At 51.2% G+C, this 23,734-nt stretch overlaps 1 protein-coding gene across 1 annotated transcript in view; it reads left to right on the plus strand.

Moving 5' to 3' along the window:
- LOC121859277 (glycine receptor subunit alpha-2-like) overlaps positions 1 to 23,734 on the plus strand; it is a gene marked incomplete in the record, with an annotated part of 72,413 nt that overhangs the window by 37,051 nt on the left and 11,628 nt on the right. Inside the window, 3 exon segments of the mRNA XM_042356052.1 lie at positions 6,767 to 6,787; positions 8,191 to 8,346; positions 11,285 to 11,429. Coding sequence (XP_042211986.1) covers positions 6,767 to 6,787; positions 8,191 to 8,346; positions 11,285 to 11,428 — 321 coding nt within the window.

Genomic DNA, 23,734 nt, shown 5'->3' on the forward strand with positions numbered 1-23,734 from the left:
ATCATTGTGTACGTTCTCGGTGCATGTTACTCGAGACTGTCCCAGTTTTACTATATGTAGATCACCTGGAATTAGCCCCCCTCAGGTATGGTGAGGGGCTGAACTACAGGTTGGGTACACTAAGGGGGATGACAGGTGGAGGAGGTGAACAGGGAATAGTAGAGACAGACAAATGAACAAGACGAACAGACAAAAGAAAAGACTGAGAGAAAAAACAGATAAAAAGGAAAAGATACAGACAGACAGGGGAGAGAAGACAGAGACAAAGGGGAGGCAAGAGACAGATTGTGTAGTACCAACAGGCCAGCTCTCCTTCTCGTCCTTGGAAATGTCAGGGGTGTTTATTTAATGCCAACTGTGGGGTGATCTTCCTTACTCTGGTGTCTGGGACAATCTGATCAAGGGACCCAAGTTGGACCACTAGATACTGGATTGTCACATCACTTCTGTAGGAGGTGGTGAGTGTGGTGATGTACAGTGTATGTAGTTGCCATCACTATTACCACCATCACTACTAACAACATTTACCTTCTATCCAGTCCCATACCATACACCCACACACACCCCAACTATCACCACCACCACTATCCCACTATCACCACCACCCATCATTATCACCACCACCCATCACTATCTACCACCACCCATCACTATCACCCACCACCACCCATCACTATCACCCACCACCACCACCACCCATCACTACTCCCTCCTATACCACCACTACCACCACACCACCCATCACTGTCACACCACTATACCCTACTATCACCATCTACCCATAAGCTCAAGTGTGTGGACAGGGCTTATCAACAGACACCTAAGGCACTGAGATAACATGGTCAGTCCACGCTCCCTAGGATCATAACCTCTTACACACACACTTGGGCGTTCTCATTACCGTTGCTCCCCAGAGGTGTTCCTCGTGTGTCTCTCTAAGTGTTCTCAAGTGTCTCTAGGTGTTCTCAAGTGTCTCCTAGGTGTTCCTCAAGTGTCTCCAGGTGTTCCTCAAGTGTCTCTAGAGTGTTCTCAAGTGTCTCTGGTGTCCTCAAGTGTTCTCCCAGTGTTCTCAAGTGTTCTCCCAGGTGTTTCTCAGGTGTTCTCCCAGTGTTTCCCAGGTGTTCTCCCAGGTGTTCTCAGGTGTTCCCCATGTGTTTATCAATGTTCCTCAAGTGTTCTCAGGTGTTCCCAAGATGCTCCTCTCGGCAGCGTATCTCAAAATAATTAAAAGATTAAGAAAGTAATTAGTTGGAATAGTGTTTAATTATTGGTGTTTATTTATTGGTTGGGATGTTTTAGTAGTGTATTAGCTATTGTTAGTTATCAGCGTACAATTCGATTCTTCTAGAGATTTTTTTTCCCAGTTTTCATTTCTGGGTGAATATTTCCCTGCTTTGTCCCTAATAGATGGCAATTGTTTCCCCTCTGTCGTGTATGAGGACCTCGTGTGTCTGATGGGCGTCTCTCTCTCTCTCTCTCTCTCTCCTCTCTCTCTCTCTCATAGTGGGGTATCATCTTGTTCCTTTATTTCTTGCGGGTTTTGGTTTAGGTTAGTTTAGGTTAGATTAGATAGGTGACTAATCTTAAGGTTGAAATAAACTTAGGGTGTCTAATCTTCAGGTGATGTAAGACGACAACGCATGCAACAGTATTAAGCTTTAAAAATATGGTCAAATGAACCTTTAATACAGGTTATTATCATTAAAATATCAATATTTCCCTCAGGCCGATGTCACAAGACTCTCCAGAGCGTATTAGGCGTTTTTTGTTTTAGGGCGTTGGATTGGCAGACGCGCCTGTCTAATTTTACTGTCTTCACTCTTCTTTGTTTTACGTACGATGGGGTGAGTTGTCATATAGAGTTTTTATTCTGAGATTAAATTGGATGTCGGGTGGGATTTGTCGGATGGGTCTTTTAAATGGCGATTGAGAGAGAGAGATTGATGACTGAATAAATGTATGAGGGGGTGTGTTGTGAGCATGCCACGGGGTTATGGTGCCGTGGGTGCAATTATAGTAGGGTCTGGATGACATTCAGTGACCTGGCACACAAACAATACTCATCTCTTGTTTTGAAAGGGGTTCAGTATCGCTTGGACTCAAGAGTTCATGTCGAGGTTATTTTTTTTCATTTTTCATTTTTATTTGAATAATTTGATTTTTGTTTTATAGGAATTTTTTACTTTTGTTCTTGTTTCGATTCGTGTTGAGATCATCAGGTTTATCAGGTTATATTTTTATTAATTTTGTTGTGATATTTTCTGGAAAGTATTATTGTTTAATTTAACTATCTTAATATGTTGTTATTTGTTGATTTCATTTCTGTAATAAAATGCAGAAACGTACATTTCTTCTGGTAAAATAGAACCTTTGTCTCGTTTATTCTGAGTTGATGTTTGTCGTATTGGTTTGCTTACCATATGTTTAGAAGGAGTCACTTTGGGAAAAAATTGTTATAGAAGATTTGTTCTTCTCAAATATATTGTACAAAATGGAGGAATAGCATTTTGTTTCTTATTTTATTTCTGTAAACCCTTCATGTACATTGGTCTTTGTTAAATAAATCAAGAAACGTCAGTTAATGAGGAGAATTTTTATTAACCATGTAGATTTATCTAGTTAATGCCAGACGTTAGCACAGAGGAGTCCCCCATTTAAGGGTTAAGGGATGGAAATTTGTCACGCTCGGTTTTGCTTGGGAGTGAACTGTTGGCGTGTTATCATGGAACGATCCTATCACTAGCCAGCAAACACTTCCAGCGAACTTTCCATACGAACTGCTGATAGAATAACTCTAACCTAACCTAGCTAATATAACTTTAACTAGCCAAACAAAAGCAACTTTCTCCCCCAAATAACGTTAGGGTGGTTTAATCTTCAGGGTGAAATAAGCTGAGGTGAGATTCTTCAGGTATACAGAGTGAGAATATTTTTCACTTGTAGAAAGTATTGACTGATTGGGAGAATGGACGCAGTCAGGTATGTGTGGTTTGTATCTACAGGTGTATTTGTTGTTGCGTATTTCTGTGTCTGTCTCTCTCTCTCCCATCATTACCACACACTACTACCACCACCACCACTACCACTACTACTACTGTACAGGTTGTGTTCTGACCTCATTAGGGAAAGGTCGTGAGGTGCTCCTGGGGATAATTATCAGATATGGCCAGTCTATGGTTCTTGGGTGTGAGTTTGTTGACCAGACTGGGTGGTCCATGGAAGAATTGGCGAGGCCAAGGAAGAAATTGAGAGGGCCGTCGGAGAACCTGAAATTAAAAAGGAAAGGCGAGGTTAAAGAGGCAGGACAGGAGTCAGTGTGAAACTCAAGCGAGTGGAAGGTTGTGAGGGTGGAGACAAGCTGGTGGTGAAGAAATACCAAGGATACGACAACAACAGCTAAGTGTTCCAACTCGTTCAGTGTGATAGACAGATGGGTGTTAGTACAGTCAGGGACAGGATGACAAGGAAGGTATAAAACTTTGTTGGTGACTCATTGGGTACTTGGACAGGGGCCTTTGTGGTAGAACAAAATAGGATGAGGGTGTGTTTGCCAGGGCTGGGGTGGGGATATAATTGACAGGATGGACAATATCTTGTCTGTGTGGAACAAACCCATTATCTGCCTCAGTGCAGGAGGGCAATGATATTGGCCGGTGGGGAGGCGAGGAGCTTCTTGATAAGTTCAAGGCAGCTATGGGACGTATTAGGTCTGAGGATCTATCATATGCTGTGTCCTGCCTGGGAGTTGGCAGTGAATGGTTGTCAAGGGCGGTTGGTGTCAACGACCAATCTGACGATATGCAAGTCAATATCAGTCCCATTCATTGACAACTGGGACAACTTCTACGGCAGAAGGGACCTTATGCTAGGGATGGGGTGCCTGTCTCGAGGATGGGGTGTAGCCCTGGCTGGGTCTCTAGAGGGGCAGGTTCAAAGGATATCAGAGTCTTTAAACTGCTAGGGAACATATGGGCACGGGGGTGGAAACTGCAGTGGGGAGGTAAACAAAGTAAAAGATTACGAGAGTATAGTGTTCGGAATGAATGAAAACTAAATTAAACAGGAGTTTAAAACTAAACGCGGATAGGGAGGACTCAGAACACACTATCTTAAATGTCTACTACGCGAACAGTAGAAGTATGAGAAACAAAATGGATATTAGAGACGCTTGGTATGTACCGAAAAATCGATACAATAGCATTCATAAAGCATGGATCAACCTAGACTCGTGAGTTACCGGTTGAATACCAAATTGCGGGTTAAATTATTCATACTCATAGGCAGACCAGAAGGCGGAGTAGCAATCTATGTTAGGGATAATCTGAAATTAATAATAAATAGGAAATAAAAACTGAGGCAGAATACAAGAAACAATTTGGATAGAATTAATCGACGGTCGGGAAAATTAATCACAGGAGTAGCCTCCGCAATCTTGATAGAGTCCATGAGCACTTATCTGGGATGAAATGCGCAGGGCTTCCATACACAACAAAGTCTGTATAGTAGGCGACTTTTAACTGGCCCAAATAGATTGGATTGACTTGCGGTAACTCAGAGTCAGAGGATTCTCCGAGACGATCCAGGACTGTTTCTAGTCAACATATAACCGAACCACAGGGGTAATAATATACTGGATTTAGTTCTGTCGAACAGAAAAACCTCATTAGTAGTGTCGAGGAGAACGAACTTGCAAACAGCGATCACAAAGAAATTAGATTCCAGTTAGATTTTCAGGGCAGACGTAAGGAAAAATTCCACTGAAGTACCAGATTTCAGAAGGGCTTTGACAGTTTAAAGAGCAGCTAGAGAGTGTAAGAGTGAAAGCTCCTGCGGGACACACAGTGGGACGCCTTTACCACACTGCACACGGGATGACTCGGGTTAATACAATATAATAATTTTTTTCATAACTCAGTGACACGGGCAAGCGGTGGACATCAAAGCAAGAAGGGCTGAGCCAAATTTGGAGCGACAGACACACTAATTTCTGAAATGGGTCGAGTTTGAAGGAGCCGAAATGTGTGTGTGTGTGTGTTGTGTGTGTGTGTGTGTGAACAACAATAGTCATTACACATTTGTTATAGTGAAAGTTTAAGGTTAATTGTTATTATTATTTCATGATAATATTTGTATCTGAACATTAATGACTTGGAGATATACTAACCTAACTACTCTTAAACCAAATCAACCCTAACCCTAGCAAACTAACCTAACCTAACCTAACCTAACTTCTTACCTTCTTCTTTGACCCTCCCCGAAATATATAGATAATTTTGTTTGGGTTAGGGGGACATAAACTTACTCATAGGCTTACTATTATATGGTAGTAATATATATTTACGTTACTGATGCCTGACACGATAAGGAATGGTGTAAAGGTGGGTAGTGGAGGTTGAAGAGAGTGAGAGGTGATGGAGGTAGTGGAGGTGAAGAGGTAGATGAAGAAATAGTGGTTAATGTGGATCCGAGAGAGAGAGAGGGTGGGTATTATTTACAGCGTCAGCCAAGTACTGTTCTGGGTAGAATAATTATCAGGTTTTCTATACAGGTAATAGTCACAGGTCTATTTCCTCTCAGGTCTTCCTCATTCAGGTACACTCACAGGTCTTCCTCCCACAGGTACACACCCTCACCAGGTCTTCCTCCCACAGGTACACACCCACTACCAGGTCTTCTCCCTACAGATACACACCCCCAGGTCTTCCTCCCTAGGTACACACCCACTCGGTCTTCCTCCTACAGGTACACCACTCCACCAGGTCTTCCTCCTACAGGTACACCACTCTTGAGTCCTCCTCCTACAGGTACACCACTCACCAGGTCTTCCTCCTACAGGTACACACCCACTCACCAGGTCCTCCTCCTCAGGTACACCCCACTCACCAGGTCTTCCTCCTACAGGTACACACCCTCACCAGGTCTTCCTCCTAGTACACACCCACCACCAGGTCCTCCTCCCTACAGGTACACACCCACTCACCAGGTCTTCCTCCTTCAGATACACACCCCTCCCAGATCTTCCTCCTTCAGGTACAGACCCTCACCAGGTCTTCCTCCTACAGGTACACACCCACTCACCAGGTCTTCCTCCTACAGATACACACCCACCCACCAGGTCTTCCTCCTACAGGTACACCCACTCACCAGGTCTTCCTCCTACCAGGCACACACCCTCACCAGGTCTTCCCCTACAGGTACACACCCACTCACCAGGTCTTCCTCCCACAGGTACACACCCACTCACCAGGTCTTCCTCCCTGCAGGTACACACCCCTCACCAGGTCCTCCTCCTGCAGGTACACACCCACTCCTGGTCTTCCTCCCTACAGGTACACACCCCACACCAGGTCTTCCTCGACAGGTACACACCCACTCAAGTCTTCCTCCTACAGGTACACACCACTCACCAGGTCCTCCTCCTCAGGTACACCCCACACCAGGTCTTCCTCCTACAGGTACATCACAGGTCCTCCTCCTCAGGTACACCCCTCACCAGGTCTTCCTCCTACAGGTACACCCACTCACAGGTCTTCCTCCTACAGGTACACACCCACCACCAGGTCTCCCTCCTACAGGTAACTTCACGTGTCTGGAGATCGTGTTCACCTTAAGCGGGTACTACCTGTTCACACCTACATCCCCACCTGCCTCATCGTCATCATGTCGTGGATCAGTTTCTGGATCAGGCCAGGGGCCGTCAGTGGGTCACTCTGGGGGTCCTCTCTACTCACCCTCTCCACCCAACACGCTAACTCCCAGAAGTCTCCCTCCTGTCTCTTATATCAAGGTAATGTTGGTGGTGATGTTGGTGGGTCAAGGTAATGATGTTGGGGGTCAAGGTGATGTTGGTGGTGATGTTGGTGGGTCAAGGTGTGTTGGTGGGTCAAGGTGATGTTGGTGGGTCAAGGTATGTTGGTGGGTCAAGGTATGATGGTGGGTCAAGGTAATGATGTTGGGGGTCAAGGTGATGTTGGTGGTGATGTTGGTGGGTCAAGGTGATGTTGGTGGGTCTAGGTAATGATGGTGGGTCAAGGTGATGTTGGTGGGTCAAGAATGATGTTGGGGGTCAAGGTAATGATGTTGGGGGTCAAGGTGATATTGGTGGTGATGTTGGTGGGTCAAGGTGATGTTGGTGGTCTAGGTAATGATGTTGGGGGTCAAGGTGATGTTGGTGATGTTAGTGGGTCAAGGTGATGTTGGTGGGTCAAGGTAATGATGGTGGGTCAAGGTAATGATGTTGGTGGGTCAAGGTGATGTTGGTGGGTCTAGGTAATGATGTTGGGTCAAGGTGATGTTGGTGGGTCTAGGTAATGATGTTGGGTCAAGGTGATGGTGGGTCAAGGTGATGTTGGTGGGTCAAGGTGATGTTGGTGGGTCTAGGTGATGTTGGGTCAAGGTGATGTTGGTGGGTTAAGGTAATGATGTTGGGGGTCAAGGTGATATTGGTGGTGATGTTGGTGTGGTCAAGGTGATGTTGGTGGGTCAAGGTGACGTTGGTGGGTCTAGGTAATGATGGTGGGTCAAGGTGATGTTGGTGGGTCAAGGTAATGATGTTGGGGGTCAGGTGTTGGTGTTGGTGGGTCAAGGTGATGTGTGGTGGGTCAAGGTGATGTTGGTGGGTCAGGTGATGTTGGTGGGTCAAGGTGATGTTGGTGGGTCAGGTGATGTTGGTGGGTCAAGGTAATGATGTTGGGGGTCAAGGTGATGTTGGTGGTGATGTTGGTGGGTCAAGGTGTTGGTGGGTCAAGGTGATGTTGGTGGGTCTAGGTAATGATGTTGGGTCAGGTGATGTTGGTGGGTCAAGGTAATGAGTGTTGGGGGTCAAGGTGATGTTGGTGGTGTTGTTGGTGGGTCAAGGTGATGTTGGTGGTGATGTTGGTGGGTCAAGGTGATGGTGGGTCAAGGTGATGTTGGTGGGTCAAGGTGATGTTGGTGGGTCAAGGTGATGATGGTGGGTCAAGGTAATGATGTTGGTGGGTCAAGGTGATGTTGGTGGGTCAAGGTGATGATGGTGGGTCAAGGTGATGTTGGTGGGTCAAGGTGATGATGGTGGGTCAAGGTAATGATGTTGGGTCAAGGTGATGTTGGTGGGTCAAGGTGACAGTTCTAACTTAAGGTGATATTTCTATAGCGGTACCAATCCGATCACCAAGGTACCAGTCTTAACAACTGACTCACTCCTTCCGGCAGGCCATCGATGTGTTCATGTCCTCGTGCACCGTGTTCGTCTTCTGCTCGCTGATGGAGTACGCCCTCGTTAACGTCGTCCTCGGAGACGTTCCCGAGGACAATAACAACATCCGCATAATGAGGCCTCGAACACTCATCCAGGTCCCTAATCCACAGGTATGTTGCCAGGTACACAGGTTAATAGGTCGTGGGTGAAGTGTGACATTCCTCAGGTTCTTAATTCCGGTACACGTTCCCAGGTACAACCCCGACGTTCCTCCAGGTCCCCAATCCCCAGGTACAATCCCAAGACGTTCCTCCAGGTCCCCAATCCAGGTACAATCCCAGCGTTCCTCCAGGTCCCCAATCCCCAGGTACAATTCCAGACGTTCCTCCAGGTCCCCAATCTCAGGTACAATCCCAAGACGTTCCTCCAGGTCCCCAATCCCCAGGTACAATCCATGACGTTCCTCCAGGTCCCCAATCCCCAGGTACAATCCCATGACGTTCCTCCAGGTCCCCAATCCCCAGGTACAATCCATGACGTTCCTCCAGGTCCCCAATCCCCAGGTACAATCCCATGACGTTCCTCCAGGTCCCCAATCCCCAGGTACAATCCCAAGACGTTCCTCCAGGTCCCCAATCCCCAGGTACAACCGCAAGACGTTCCTCCAGGTCCCCAATCCCCAGGTACAATTCAAGACGTTCCTCCAGGTCCCCAATCCCCAGGTACAATCCAGACGTTCCTCCAGGTCCCCAATCCCCGGTACAATCCCAAGACGTTCCTCCAAGTCCCCAATCCCCGTACAATCCCAACACGTTCCTCCAGGTCCCCAACCCCGGGTACAATCCCATGACATTCCTCCAGTCCCCAATCCCAGGTACAATCCCATGACGTTCCTCCAGGTCCCCAATCCCCAGGGACGTTCCTCCAGGTCCCCATCCCCAGGTACAATCCCAAGACGTTCCTCCAGGTCCCCAACCAGGTACAACCGCAAGACGCGTCCCCAACCCCCAGGTACAATTCCAAGAGCCCAGGTCCCCAATCCCCAGGTACAATCCCAAGACGTTCCTCCAGGTCCCCAATCCCCAGGTACAATCCCAAGACGTTCCTCCAAGTCCCCAATCCCCAGGACAATCCCAACACGTCTCCAGGTCCCCAATCCCCAGGTACAATCCCATGACATCTCCAGTCCCCAATCGACGTTCCTCCAGGTCCCAATCCTGACGCTCCTCCAAGTCCCCAATCCCAAGACGTTCCTCCAGGTCCCACACTTCTGCCCCAGATCTACCCCTGGGCCAGACAAATCCTACGATCTCCTCTCAACGACACAATCCAGAGAGTCCTTCGATAATTGTCCTTTGTAACTGGGGATCAAGGAAGGACACTTGTAGAGTCTCAGCCAATTCAGGAGCCATTTTGGATGTTAGAGTTGTAGGTTGTAGATTAAGTGAGTTGGTTGTGTTGTGTTGTGTTGTGTTGTGTTGTGGTTCTCGATCTCTAGTGACGAGGAAAAGTGTAAGCTAGAGAGAGAGGGAGGGGGAGAGAGAGAGAGAGAGAGAGAGAGAGAGAGAGAGAGAGAGAGAGAGAGAGAGAGTCTATGTCTCACAAAGTATATCAGCTGACCAGGTTGCAGTGTAAAGCACCTCCTACTGACCATGGTACCTCCTACTGACCAGGGTTCCTCCCTGACCATGGTCCACCCACTGACCATTGGACCATGGTACCTCCACTGACCATGGTACCTTACTGACCATGGTACCTCCTACTGACCATGGTACCTCCCACTGACTATGGAATTCTCCACTGACCATGGTACCTCCTAATTCCCCTTGACCATGGTACTCCTCCTGACCATGGTACCTCCTACTGACTATGGTACCTCCCACTTATGGTACCTCCTACTGACCATGGTACCCACCATGGTACCTCCACTGACTATGGTCTCCTACTGACTATGGTACCTCCTACTGACCATGGTACTCCTCCACTGACCATGGTACCTCCTACTGACCATGGTACCTCCCACTGACTATGACCTCCTCCTGACCATGGTATCTACCGACCATGGTACCTCCTACTGACCATGTTCCTACTGACCATGGTACTTCCTACTGACCATGGTACTCCCTACTGACCATGGTACTCCTACTGACTATGGTACCTCCTCCTGACCATGGTACACTCCTACTGACTATGGTACTCTCCTACTGACCATGGTACTCCACTGACCATGGTACCCCACTGACTATGGTACTCCTACTGACCATGGTACCTCCTACTGACCATGGTACCCTACTGGCCAGGTAACTCCTACTACCATGGTACCCCTACTGACCATGGTACTCCACTGACTATGGTATCACTGACCATGGTACTCCTACTGACCATGGTCCCGCCTCCTGACCATGGTACCTCCTACTGACCATGGTACCTCCTACTGACTATGGTACCTCCGCTTCCTACTGACCATGGCACTCCTACTATGTTCCGACTATGGTACCTCTACTGACTATGGTACCTTATACCCCACTGACCATGGTACCTCCTACTGACCATGGTCCCCTCCTGACCATGGTACTTCTACGACCATGCCCCTACTGACTATGGTACCTCCTACTGACCATGGTACCTCCCACTGACCATGGTACCTCCACTGACTATGGTACCTCCTACTGACCATGGTACCTCCTACTGACTATGGTACCTCCTACTGACCATGGAGGCCTCCTACACTATGGTCCCGCCTCCTGACCATGGTACCTCCTACTGACCATGGTACCTCCCTCCTGACTATGGTACCTCCTACTGACTATGGTACCTCCTCCTGACCATGGTACCTCCCAACTTATGTTCACTGACCATGGTACCTCCTACTGACTATGGTACCTCACTGACTATGGTACTCCTACTGACCATGGTACCTCCTACTGACTATGGTACCTCCTACTGACCATGGTACCTCCTACTGACCATGGTACCTCCTACTGACCATGGTACTCCTACTGACCATGGTACCTCCTACTGACCATACTCCCACTGACCATGGTACCTCCTACTGACTATGGTACCTCCTACTGACTATGGTACCTCCTACTGACCATGGACCTACAGGATTCGCCCAAGAAGATGTCGGACTTCGAGGACTCGCCTGTCAGGACCAAGAAGACGGACACTTGTCAGCCAATCACCGCCCTGCGTCGCTCTGCCACTGTCCAGCGACGAGCCAATGGCAGGAAAAACTATCTGTCAGAGTGAGGTAAGTGACCAATGAGGAGGCTTGGTGTAGGGAGGTAAGGACCAATGAGGAGGCTTTGATGTTGGGAGGTTAATGAAATTCCATAAACACTCTTATGTTTCTTCTGGGCCCTTGGTCGCTCTTGATTGGTTGTTTTGAATCGCTAGGGAAATAACCGTCACTGGTTGATATCCACCCAGGGAGAAAACGTCTTGTGGGCGGTTATTGGTTCAGTTTTTAGATGGGCGTTGGTGATTGGTTGGGTTGCTGGATGGGCTAGCGGTGATTGGTTGGGTTATCGGATTGGCTTTGGTGATTGGTTAGGGTTGCTTGGTGAGAGGCGGTGATTGGTTCAGTTGCTGGATGGGGGTCGGTGATTGGTTGAGTGACCTGATGGGCGGCGGTTATTGTTTGGATGACACGCTGTCGAGAGATGTGTCTGTCTGTCTGTCTGTCTGTCTGTCTGTCTGTCTGTCTGTCTGTCTGTCTGTCTGTCTGTCTGTCTGTCCTTTCTTCGTCGATTGGGCTTGGACACAAAAATACCATAGCAATCTCTCTCTCTCTCTCTCACCACTAATTAATACCTTCATCACCCGTTAATTACCACATTGTCACGTCATACCCTCGACCCAAACAGAGTCATTAAGCCTTTTAAGTATCAAGATGTCATTATTAAAGCGACGATAACAGTATTACACTAATGACTCGTTATGTGGCGCCTTATGACTGACCACTGACACATAACACATCTTGTATTATGCAAATTAGGTTGTTGGTGTTATTAATTTTTACCCTTTGAGGGATGGGGGGGGGGGGTGGGAAGGGGGTGGAGGGCCGGAGGAATGAGGTGAGGGAGGGGAGGGGGGAGGAGGAGGGGTGGGGGAGGAGGAGGGGGGGGGAAGGAGAAGGACTACCTCGAAATTAATCACCTCAGTTTATTTCATTTGGTGGTTAAGTTTATCCTCTAATGGTAGTTTATCCAACCTAACCTGACTTAAAGCTAACCTAACCTAACCTGACGTAAAGCTAACCTAACCTAACCTGACTTAGAACACCTAACCTGACGTAAAGCTAACCTAACCTAACCTGACTTAAAGCTAACCTAACCTAACCTGACGTAAAGCTAACCTTAACCTAACCTGACGTAAAGCTAACCTAACCTAACCTGACGTAATGCTAACCTAACCTAACCTGACGTAAAGCTAACCTAACCTATCCTGACGTAAAGCTAACCTAACCTGACGTAAATAACCTAATCTGACGTAATGCTAACCTAACCTAACCTGACGTAAAGCTAACCTAATCTGACGTAATGCTAACCTAACCTAACCTGACGTAAAGCTAACCTAACCTAACCTGACGTAAAGCTAACCTAACCTGACTTAATGCTAACCTAACCTAACCTGACGTAAAGCTAACCTAACCTAACCTGACGTAAAGCTAACTTAACCTGACGTAAAGCTAACCTAACCTAACCTGACGTAAAGCTAACCTAACCTGACGTAAAGCTAACCTAACCTAACCTGACGTAAAGCTAACCTAACTCAACCTGACGTAAAGCTAACCTAACCTAACCTGACGTAAAGTTAACCTAACCTAACCTGACGTAAAGCTAACCTAACCTAACCTGACGTAAAGCTAACCTAACCTAACCTGACATAAAGCTAACCTAACCTAACCTGACGTAATAATAATAATAATGATAAATGAATCAAAATATAAAGAAAATAAAAACTCCTCGAGATCAGGCCCGTGATTGGACAGTTGAGAATCGGTATCTCAACCACTGGCCAATCAGGAATGAGTTTTTTCTTCACAATACCCAGTGCTAATTCCTTCTATTGTTGACTACTGCTGTTGTATTGTTGCTGTAGTCTTTTATATAACCTGGAAACAGCACTCACTTGATGTCTTTTATATAACCTGAATAACAACACTCGCCTAATGTCTTTGAGAATCTCCGGTTTACGCCCCTAGGCACCCGGAGTCGACCCTCTTGTGACTGGGTCCCAAAGGAGTCGTCCAGGCCTATGGGAATCACTTTGTTATGTAAGCCTGAGTAAGAGAGGCCGGGGTAAGGTCCATATAACCGGTGTTCACTCTATGTGTAGTCATCTTATAGTAAACAACTCTTATATGGGACAGGTTTGGTTTACACACTGTTAAATTACTCTCCTACACCTTCCTTCCTCCCTCTTCCCTTTCCCCAACCCCTTTTACATTTTTCTCCCCCACTTCTCCTTTCCTATTCCCCATCACTCCCCTACCCTCCCTACCCTCACCTCCCACTCCTCCCCTACCCTCCCTGCCTTCCCCACCCGTCAACAATACAATAGACAGTCATAAGAGACAGCAACTTCCCTTCCCTATTACAAGACTTGGAAGATCCTCCTCCCTCCCTCCCTCCTCCGTCCCCTCCATCACCTTCCTCCCTCCTCCCTCTTTCCTTCACTCAATCTTAACCTCCTTACTTTTGTAGAGAAAGAAGGGGTGAAAAGAAGATTGGAGGGGAAGGAAGTTAGTTCGAAATTCAAGAAATTTAGAGGGGGTAAAAGGAGAGGGCGGGCTGACTACTAATAGTGTGTTTGGTTGTGTCATGGTTAGTTATTGTTCAGCCGGCACAGGCACCAGGACATCCTACCCTGTCCCATATATATGGGTGTTTTAAGGGCCTTATTTCATTCCGTCGACCCCACTGGCGGATGCTGGTCTAGGGAGGTTGTCTATTGCCTGGCTGTGATATAGATCGGGGGTGGTAATGGACCTTTGAGATTTGGTAACTTTTAGAAACCATGTATGGTTGTTGTCGTTATCTAAAAATTTTGAAGGAGTTCTTGCTCTGATCAAGTTCTATCTTTTGCCAGATTCTGCTGGCCAGGCAGCTGCTGGTTGGATGGGTTTTATTTCAGGTTCCTATGTATTTCTGGCTGTGGTTCTGGTGAAGGGCATCTTTCACCTGTGACGAATCTTTCGGGCTTCATTTTGGGACCACACCTGTAATTTTACTATTTGAGTGGTGCTCAGTACGAAGAGGTACTACGGGTGTTAATATCTGTGTGGATAAATGATGCTCACCAGGCAGAGAGTTTTATTTTCAGGAAGCGCTTTTGTAGCGGTATAGTTTTCAGCTCTCTTTCTGGTTTTTCCTTCCTGGTGTGGATATGATGAGTAACTGTCGTGATATATGCAGTACCAGGAGGGTGCCCTCTGATTTTGTATTCTATTCAGGCATTATTGGTTACTACACGGATGGGTTTTCCTTCTGCATAAGGGTATCACTGTGAATTTCTGGGGACTGGTTTGATTTTCCATTGTTTTTCGTAATTAGTTACCCTTCTAATTCCCGCCTGGTGTTGTCGGCCTGTACCAAGTGATTTCTCCTTGATGTGTTGTTATTTGAGTGATGTCATCTGCATTTTGCCATAATATCTTCTGGCATTATTCTAGTGGGAGGCGGGGTGTCACTTGTGTAGGATAATATATAGGGTGGGAGAGAGACGTTCTGAGGACTCTTGCCTGGCGAGTGGGGAGGTCTTCCTGTGTGTTGTCCTACCTCGTCTAGCATTTCTGCAGTCAAGAAAGTTGCAAAGAAGCTAATGTTGGCGAAGTCATGACTTTGTCAAATGCCTTCGCTAAGCATCCCGGAGAGTTAGGATTGACATTGTTCAACACTGCCGCGGCTCTGGGCTATGTTTTCACATGCCAGGGCTATCGCTGCTGTGGTGGACTTCCTCTCTGAACCCGAATTGTCTGCAGTTGACTCTGTTGGTTGTTTCCCAGGTGATTGTGACGGTTATTGATGATTTTTCTAGGATTTTTCCAGGTACTTCGAGGAGGGAAGATCGGTCTGTAGTTTAGTGGGACGGCGGGTTCTTCCTTGTTAGGTAATAATGGCCCTTTGAATTTAGTTGGGAAGTAACCCGGAGGCCAGGCAAGCGTTCACGGTCTTTGGGGTCTGTCCATGGCCGGGGTTGTTTGTGGCTGAGGATTCCTTGGTGATGCTCTGAATAACCAGGGGCTTTATTTTTTGGTATTGAGATGGCTCTGCTTGAGTTCTTCCGAGGAGATTGGTTTGGGATAGTGGGCTGTCCACCTCAGATCCTCCCATATGATTTCAGGGAAGGCTGAGTGCGGTGTAATCTGGGTCTCGGAGTTCTCATCATGACGAGCTCCCTGCTGTGGGTACCCACTTCAAACTTCTATTCTCTCTATTTGTGATTCGAAGATGTCTCTCCATATGTCCCTTGAATATGGGTTCTTTATTTTGGTCGTCATATATTTACTTCCTGCGGTCAGTTATATATGATGACTCGTTGTGGCTGCAGAACCTTCAGTCTCTTTAACCTGGACGCCAGAACTCTCCCCTGGATCGTTGTATGATGTGAGAGTTGTCTAACTATTTCTGGCTCATTTTAAGGTTGCTTTGTTCCAGAGATCTTGTTTATTTCCTTCCGTATTCTTCTGGTATGTATTGTAGCTTTACGATGTCCCAAATCCATGGATCTCGGCTCTCTGTTGTGGCAGTTGGAACTGGCTCTGTGGAGGGCTAAGGAGTCTCTGGAGTCTGTTGTGGGAGAGTTCTGTTGCGTTTGAGAGGCGTGGCCTCCTGGTAGGCTGTTCCTATGGCCTCACACCATGTGTTGATTTCAGTCATTTTGTTCACCGGCTGACTGGTTCATGGTCTGCAAGGACTGTTGCCAAGCAACTTGGGTCTCTCAAGTTCATTGTAGCTTTTTCTGTTGAATAGTTCCCCAGTCGGTCTGCTTGGCGATCCTCCGTGGTGAAGCTGGTATAGTTATTGGTGTTGCTGAGATGGTCGCGATTATAGGTAGGTGGTCGCTGGAGGTTACAGGGCCTTGTCTTTGAGAGATAGTTGTGAAGCATCTGCCGTTTGTTATTGCTATATCTGGAGTAGTGGCTGAGTTCCCTGCTGTAGAACGTGGGGAAGTCTGGGCCTGTTAGCTGGCTTTTGATGTTCAACAAGTAGCCAGCGAGGCCTTTCCAACACCGGTAGAGGATGTCTGGCGTTCATGTCTCCAATATGCAGGTTGGTGGTAGGATAGAGTCTGTGTAGCTCTGTCAGGCAGGTAGTGGTGGGAGGGAGGTTGTGGTTGGCTATGATTGGTCCTGTACAAGTTGATTTGAAATAGAGCTCCTTACAGAGGTGAAGTTGTTCGATGACTTGGTGGTGACATCTTTACGGCGATGGCCACCTGTCATTCGGCTCCTCTGATAGATTGGATTTATGGATCCTGTAACCAACATTTTCAATTCCTCAGACGCCTTTTGGCCGTGTGAGGTTATGAGTATACATCTGCGCTAACTTGGTTCTTCTATATTGGCTGGACAAACTGAAGAGCCCTGCATTGCTGTCCCTCCCTCCCCCCCTCCCTCCCTCCCTCAAGCCTCCAGTGTGCCTATTCCTCCTCCACCCTCCACCCTCTCCTCCACCTTTCCTCCCTCCCTCCAGGCTGGTACCCGGTGCTCGCAACATAAAAGAAGCAACTGATATGCACCACTGATGGACGGCTCTGATTGGCTGATTAGAGAACGTGTTTTGGTTTTTTGGGGGCAGCTACGAACATTAAAGAGATTCTCCAGATAAAGGAAATATATTAGATAGAATTATATATATATTTTACGAATACTCACGAAGTAAATATATATATCATGTGAAATTTATTTACACGAAAGACGCTTGTTGCCGGATCTGTCTCACTGGCTGACGTATGAATATTGTCCCCGTTATGAAAAATACTCCACAAAAAATATACCTTAAAAAAACAGTAATTCAGTTATACAATTTTCTAAAACGAATATAATCTTGACTTTATTTCATTTTAATAGAGATAGAGATAAAACATATTCCCCCCCACCCCTTTTCGCCCCTCTTCCGGTACGATATTTTTCCCGCCTGTCAGATGTTGTGCCGCTGATACCATACCTGTTGCCTCAGTGGTGTGATATGGGTACCAGCGTCCACCTGTCTACCTGTGATTATTGTTATTATTGTTATTGTTGTTGTTGTTATTAGTGTTGTTTTGGGCTAACTTGAAAGATATATAATCCAGTTTCTTAACACCTGAAGATTAACCATCATAATGCCAACCCAACCCAACCCAACCCAACCCAACCCAACCCAACCCAACCCAACCTAACCCAACCCAACCTAACCCAACCCCACCCCACTCCACCTAACTCCAACTCCAACCTAACCCAACCCAACCCAACCCAACCCAACCCAACCCAACCCCACTCCCCACCCCACTCACCCCAATTCCCCACTCCATCATCCCGACCTAACCCAATCCACCACCTAACTCAATTCCATTCCATTCCAACCCACCTAACCTTAACCCAACCTGACCTGGATCCTGACCTGACTCCATCTGACCTGACCTGATCTGATCTGACCGGATCTGATCTGACCTGACTGACCTGATCTGACCTGTGACCTGACCTGACCTGACCCAGTGTACTGTTATATGTGTGTGTGTGTGTGTGTGTGTGAAACAGAAATGGTTAAGGCTTTGAAGTTACGTTAGGTTAGGTTAGATTAGGTTGGGGTTAGTTAGGTTAGGGTTAGGCTAGGTTAGGTTAGGTTGAATGTAGGTTAGGCTGGGTTGGGTTGCTAGGTTAGGTAGTTAGGTTAGGTTAGGTGGGCTAGGTTAGGTTAGGTTAGGTTAGGTTAGGTTAGTTGGGTTAGGTTAGGTTAGGAGCTCCATCCATTAGTCGATAGACAGTAGTACTTTCCCAGCCACGCGTCTTCATATATAAGTCCTTCCCTTTTACCTCTCCCATTCCATCTCCTCTTCCGTCTCACCTTTCATTCATTCCTCCATATCCACTCTTTCTCTTCTTCCTCCTCTTCGCTTTTATCCGTTCATCTTCCTTTCCCGCCTTCTCCTCTCCCCTTGTAACCCTTCTTTACTCCTTCTTTCCTCTCCTCTTCCTACTTCTCTCCTCCTCCTCGTTTCCTTCCTCTCTCCTCATCCTTTTTTCCTCCTGCTCCTGCTTCCTACCTCCTCCTTTTACCTCCCTCCTCTTCTTTTTCCACCTCCTCTTTCCCCTCTACCTCCCTTCTCTTCTCTTTTCATTCACTTCAACCTCCTCTTCCTCTTTTATTTCGTCTCCTTTTGTCTCTCCCCTCCGCCCCCTCCGCCCTCCCCACCCGTCATTTTGAAGCCAGGCGAATATTTTCAAACTGATTGATTATGGTGTGGTGGGTGGCGTGGTGGGTGGTGTGGTGGGTGGCGTGGTGGGTGGCGTGTGGAGAGGGGTGGTGGACCGTTTTACCCACACCACCCACAACACCAACCATCAAACCATTCGCCACCCACCACACCACGCCACCCACCACATGACGCCACCCACCACATAACGCCACACACCACGCCACTCCACCACACCACTCCACCACACCACCACCACGTCACTCACCACGCCACCCACCACACCACCTATTATGCCACCCACCACCCACCTACCATGCCATCCACCACACCACCCACCACGCCACCCACCACACAACCCATCACGCCACCCATCACGCCGCCACCCGTCACATGAGGCCACCCACCACATGACGCCACCTGTTACACGCGGCCACCACCACACGACGCCACCCACCACACGACGCCACCCACCACACGACGCCACCCACCACACGACGCCACCCACCACACGACGCCACCCACCACACGACGCCACCCACAGACGCCACCCACCACACGACGCCACCCACCACACGAGGTCCCACGACGCCACCCCCACACCACCACACGCCACACCACCCACCACCACGCCACGCCACCACCACGCCACCACGCCATTCACCCACCCACCACGCTACTCCACCACGCCACCCATGACAAAATATATCATTTGCATTTTCATGACGCGTCCTGTCAGCGAGCGACTGTCTGACACACCAGCAGGAGCCTGGGTGTTGGAGGTGAGGGAAGAGGAGGGTGAGGGTGAGGAGGAGGAGGTGAGAGGAGGAGGAGGAGGTGAGAGGAGGAGGAGGGTGAGGGAAGAGGGGGAGGAGGGGTGAGGGAAGAGGGAGGAGGGAGGGTGAGGGGAGGAGGGAGGGGTGGGGGTGAGGGGAAGAGGAGGGGTGAGAGAGGGAGGAGGGAGGGAGGGAGGGGTGGGAGGGAAAGAGGGAGGAGGAGGGTGGGGGGAAGAGGGAGGGGGAGGGGTGAGGGAAGAGGAGGGAGAGGAGGAGGAGGGTGAGGGAAGAGGGAGGGAGGGTGGGGAGGGAAGAGGGAGGGAGAGGGGTGAGGGAAGAGGGAGGGAGGAGGGTGAGGGAAGAGGGAGGGGAGGGTGAGGGAAGAGGAGGGGGAGAGGAGGAGGGAGGGTGAGGGAAGAGGAGAGGTGGAGGAAGAGGGAGGAGGGGAGGGTGGAGGGAAGAGGAGGAGGAGGGTGAGGGAAGAGGAGAGGAGGGTGAGGGAAGAGGAGGGTGAGGGAGGAGGAGGAGGAGGGTAGGGAAGAGGAGGAGGAGGGTGAGGGAAGAGGGAGGAGGAGGGGTGAGGGAGGAGGAGGGGAGGGGTGAGGAAGAGGGGAGGGGAGAGGGAGGAGGAGGAGAGGGTGAGGGAAGAGGAGGGAGGAGGGGTGAGGGAAGAGGGAGGGGGGGAGGGGTGAGGGAAGAGGGGAGGGGTGAGAGAGGAGGAGGAGGGTGAGGGAAGAGGAGGAGGAGGGTGGAGGGAAGAGGAGGGGAGGAGGGGTGAGGGAAGAGGGGAGGAGGGGAGGGGTGAGGGAAGAGGAGGGGTGAGGGAGGGGAGGAGGAGGAGGGTGAGGGGAAGAGGGAGGAGGAGGGGGTGGGGAGGGAAGAGGAGGAGGAGGGGAGGGGAGAGGAGGGAGGAGGGTGAGGGAAGAGGAGGGGTGAGGGGAGGAGGAGGGTGGGGGTGAGGGAAGAGGGAGGGTGAGAGAGGGGGAGGGAGGGGTGAGAGAGGAAGAGGAGGAGGGGTGAGGGAAGAGGAGGGGAGGGGAGGGAAGAGGGAGAAGGAGGGGTGAGAGAGGAGGAGGGGTGAGGGGAGGAAGAGGAGGGTGAGGGAAGAGGAGGGGTGAGGGGGTGAGGGGAAGAGGAGGGTGAGGAGGAGAGGAGGGTGGAGGGAAGAGGAGGAGGGTGAGGGGTGAGGGAAGAGGAGAGGAGGGGTGAGGGAGGAGGAGGTGAGGGAAGAGGGGAGGAGGGTGAGAGAGGGAGGGAGGGGAGGGAGGTGAGAGGAAGAGGGGAGGGAGGGGTGGGAGGAAGAGGAGGAGGAGGGGTGAGGGGGAAGAGGAAGAGGGGTGAGAGAGGGAGGGGTGAGGGGAGGAAGAGGGAGGGGTGAGGGGAAGAGGGAGGGTGAGGGGGTGAGGGAAGAGGGGAGGGGTGGGGAGAGGAGGAGGAGGGGTGAGGGAAGAGGGAGGAGGGGTGAGGGGTGAGGGAAGAGGAGGAGGAGGGGTGAGGGAGGAGGAGGGGTGGGGAGGGTGAGGGGAGGAGGAGGTGAGGGGTGGGAGGGGAAGAGGGGGGAGGAGGAGGGTGAGGGAAGAGAGGAGGGGTGAGGGGGGAGGGAAGAGGAGGGGGAGAGAAGAGGGGAGGAGGAGGGTGAGGAGGAAGAGGAGGAGGGGTGAGGGAAGAGGAGGAGGAGGGTGAGGGAAGAGGAGAAGGAGGGTGAGGAGGGAGGAGGGGTGAGGGGAGGAAGAGGAGGGTGAGGGGAAGAGGAGGGTGAGGGGTGAGGGAAGAGGAGGAGGGGGTGAGGGGAAGAGGAGGAGGAGGGTGAGGGAGAGGAGGTGAGGTGAGGGGAAGAGGGGAGAGGAGGAGGAGGAGGGGTGAGAGGGGGAAGAGGAGGAGGGTGAGGGAAGAGGAGGAGGAGGGGTGGAGGGAAGAGGGAGAGGGAGGGGTGGGAGAGAGGGGAGGAGGGGTGAGGGAGGGGGGAGGGAGGGGTGAGGGGAAGAGGGAGGGGAGGGGTGGGGAGGGGAAGAGGAGGGGTGAGAGAGGAGGGGAGAGGGGTGAGGGAAGAGGGAGGAGGTGAGGGGGAGGGAAGAGGAGGGAGGGGAGGGGGGAGGGAGGAGGAGGGGTGGGAGGGGTGAGGGGAGGAGGGAGGTGGGAGGGTGGGAGGGGAAGAGGGAGGGGAGGGAGGGTGAGGGAAGAGGGGAGGGTGAGGGAAGGGGAAGAGGGAGGGAGGAGGGTGAGGGAAGAGGGGAGGAGGGGAGGGTGGGAGGGGAGGAGGAGGTGAGGGGAGGGAAGAGGAGGGGAGGGGTGAGGGAAGAGGAGGAGGAGGGTGAGGGAAGAGGGAGGTGAGGGGTGGGGGAAGAGGAGGAGGAGGGGTGAGGGGAAGAGGAGAGGAGGGGTGAGGGAGGAGGAGGGTGAGGTGAGGGAAGAGGGAGGGGAGGTGGAGGGTGAGGAAGAGGAGGGGTGAGGGGGGAGGGAAGAGGAGGAGGAGGGTGGGAGGGAAGAGGAGGGGTGAGGGGGAGGGAGAGGAGGGTGAGGGGTGGGAGGGAAGAGGGAGGGGTGAGGGGAGGAAGAGGGGAGGGGGGAGGGGTGAGGGAAGAGGGAGGGGAGGAGGTGAGGGGAGGGAGGGAGGAGGGGAGGGAGGAGGGAGGGTGAGGGGAGGGGAAGAGGGAGGAGGAGGGGTGGGGAGGGAAGAGGGAGGGGGAGGGGTGAGGGAAGAGGAGGGTGAGGGGTGAGGGAAGAGAGGAGGAGGGTGAGGGGAAGAGGGAGGGAGGGAGGGTGAGGGGAGGGAGGAGGGTGAGGGTGAGGGGAAGAGGAGGGGTGGGAGGGGTGAGGGAAGAGGAGGGGTGAGAGGGGTGGAGGGGAAGAGGGAGGGTGAGGGGTGAGGGAAGAGGAGGGTGAGGGAAGAGGAGGGGTGAGGGTGAGGGGAAGAGGGAGGGGTGAGGGTGAGGGGAAGAGGAGGGGTGAGGGGTGAGGGAAGAGAGGAGGGAGGGGTGAGGGGAAGAGGAGGGAGGAGGGTGGGAGGGAAGAGGGGAGAGGAGGGTGGGAGGGAAGAGGGAGGGTGGAGAGAGGAGGAGGAGGGTGAGGGAAGAGGAGGTGAGGGTGAGGGAAGAGGAGGGTGAGGAAGAGGGGAGGGAGAGGGTGAGGGGAAGAGGGAGAGGAGGGAAGAGAGGAGGAGGGGTGAGGGAAGAGGGGAGGGTGAGGGTGAGGGAAGAGGGAGGAGGAGGGGTGAGGAAGAGGAGGAGGAGGGGTGGAGGGAAGAGGGAGGAGGAGGGGTGAGGGGTGAGGGAAGAGGGAGGGGTGAGAGAGAGGAGGAGGGAGGAGGGGTGAGGGAAGAGGAGGAGGAGGGTGGAGGGGAAGAGGAGGGGTGGGGAGAGAGAGGGGAGGAGGGAGGGTGGAGGGAAGAGGGAGAGGGAGGGGGAGGGGGGAAGAGGAGGAGGAGGGGTGAGGGAAGAGGGAGGAGGGGGGGGTGAGAGAGGAGGGGGGTGAGAGAGGAGGAGGGAGGTGAGGAGGGAAGAGGAGGAGGGGGAGGGGAGGAGAGGAGGGAGGGAGGAGGTGAGGGAAGAGGGAGGGGGGGGGGAGAGAGAGAGGGAAGAGGGAGGGGTGAGGGGAAGAGGGAGGAGGGGGGGGAGGGAGGAGGAGAGGGAGGAGGTGGAGGGATAGAGGGGGAAGAGGAGGGAGGGGGGGTGGGGAGAGGAGGGAGGAGGGGAGGGTGAGGGGAGGAGGAGGGAGGGAGGTGAGAGAGGAGAAGAGGAGGGGTGAGGGGAAGAGGGAGAAGGAGGGTGAGGGGAGGAGAGGAGGAGGGAGAGAGAAGAGGGAGGAGGGGGGAGAGGAGGAGGAGGAGGGGAGGGGAGGAGGGAGGGAGGAGGAGGGAGGTGAGGGTGAGGGGAAGAGGGAGAGGAGGGTGAGAGGAGGAGGTGGAGGTGAGGAAGAGGAGAAGGAGGGGGAGGGGAGGAGGGAGAGGGAGGAGGGGTAGGGTGGGAGGGGAAGAGGAGGGAGAGGGTGAGGGTGAGGGAAGAGGGAGGAGGGTGGAGTGGACTAGGAGGAGGAGGAGGGATAGAGGGAAGGAATGGATGATATACTGGATGAAAATTATGTGGATGAACAGATGGATGAATAGACAGAAGGATAGATGGATAGACTGCTGAAGGGTGAATTAATTTGTGGATGTGTTCTGGTGAGTGGATGTAGTGGATGATAAGGCTTAGTGAATGTGGATGAGCGGTATTAACGTGTGGATGCGGTGGGCTGGAGGTGGGTTGGAGGAGGTTAGGGTGGGCTGGAGGTAGGGTTAGGGTGGGCTGGAGGGTTAGGGTGGGCTGTAGGTGGGGTTAGGTGGGGCTGGAGGTGGGTTAGGGTGGACTGGAGGTGGGTTGGATGTAGGTTAGGGTGGGCT

The sequence above is a fragment of the Homarus americanus genome, unplaced genomic scaffold (assembly GCF_018991925.1).
Source record: "Homarus americanus isolate GMGI-L3 unplaced genomic scaffold, GMGI_Hamer_2.0 scaffold36188, whole genome shotgun sequence".
Lineage (NCBI taxonomy): Eukaryota > Metazoa > Arthropoda > Malacostraca > Decapoda > Nephropidae > Homarus > Homarus americanus.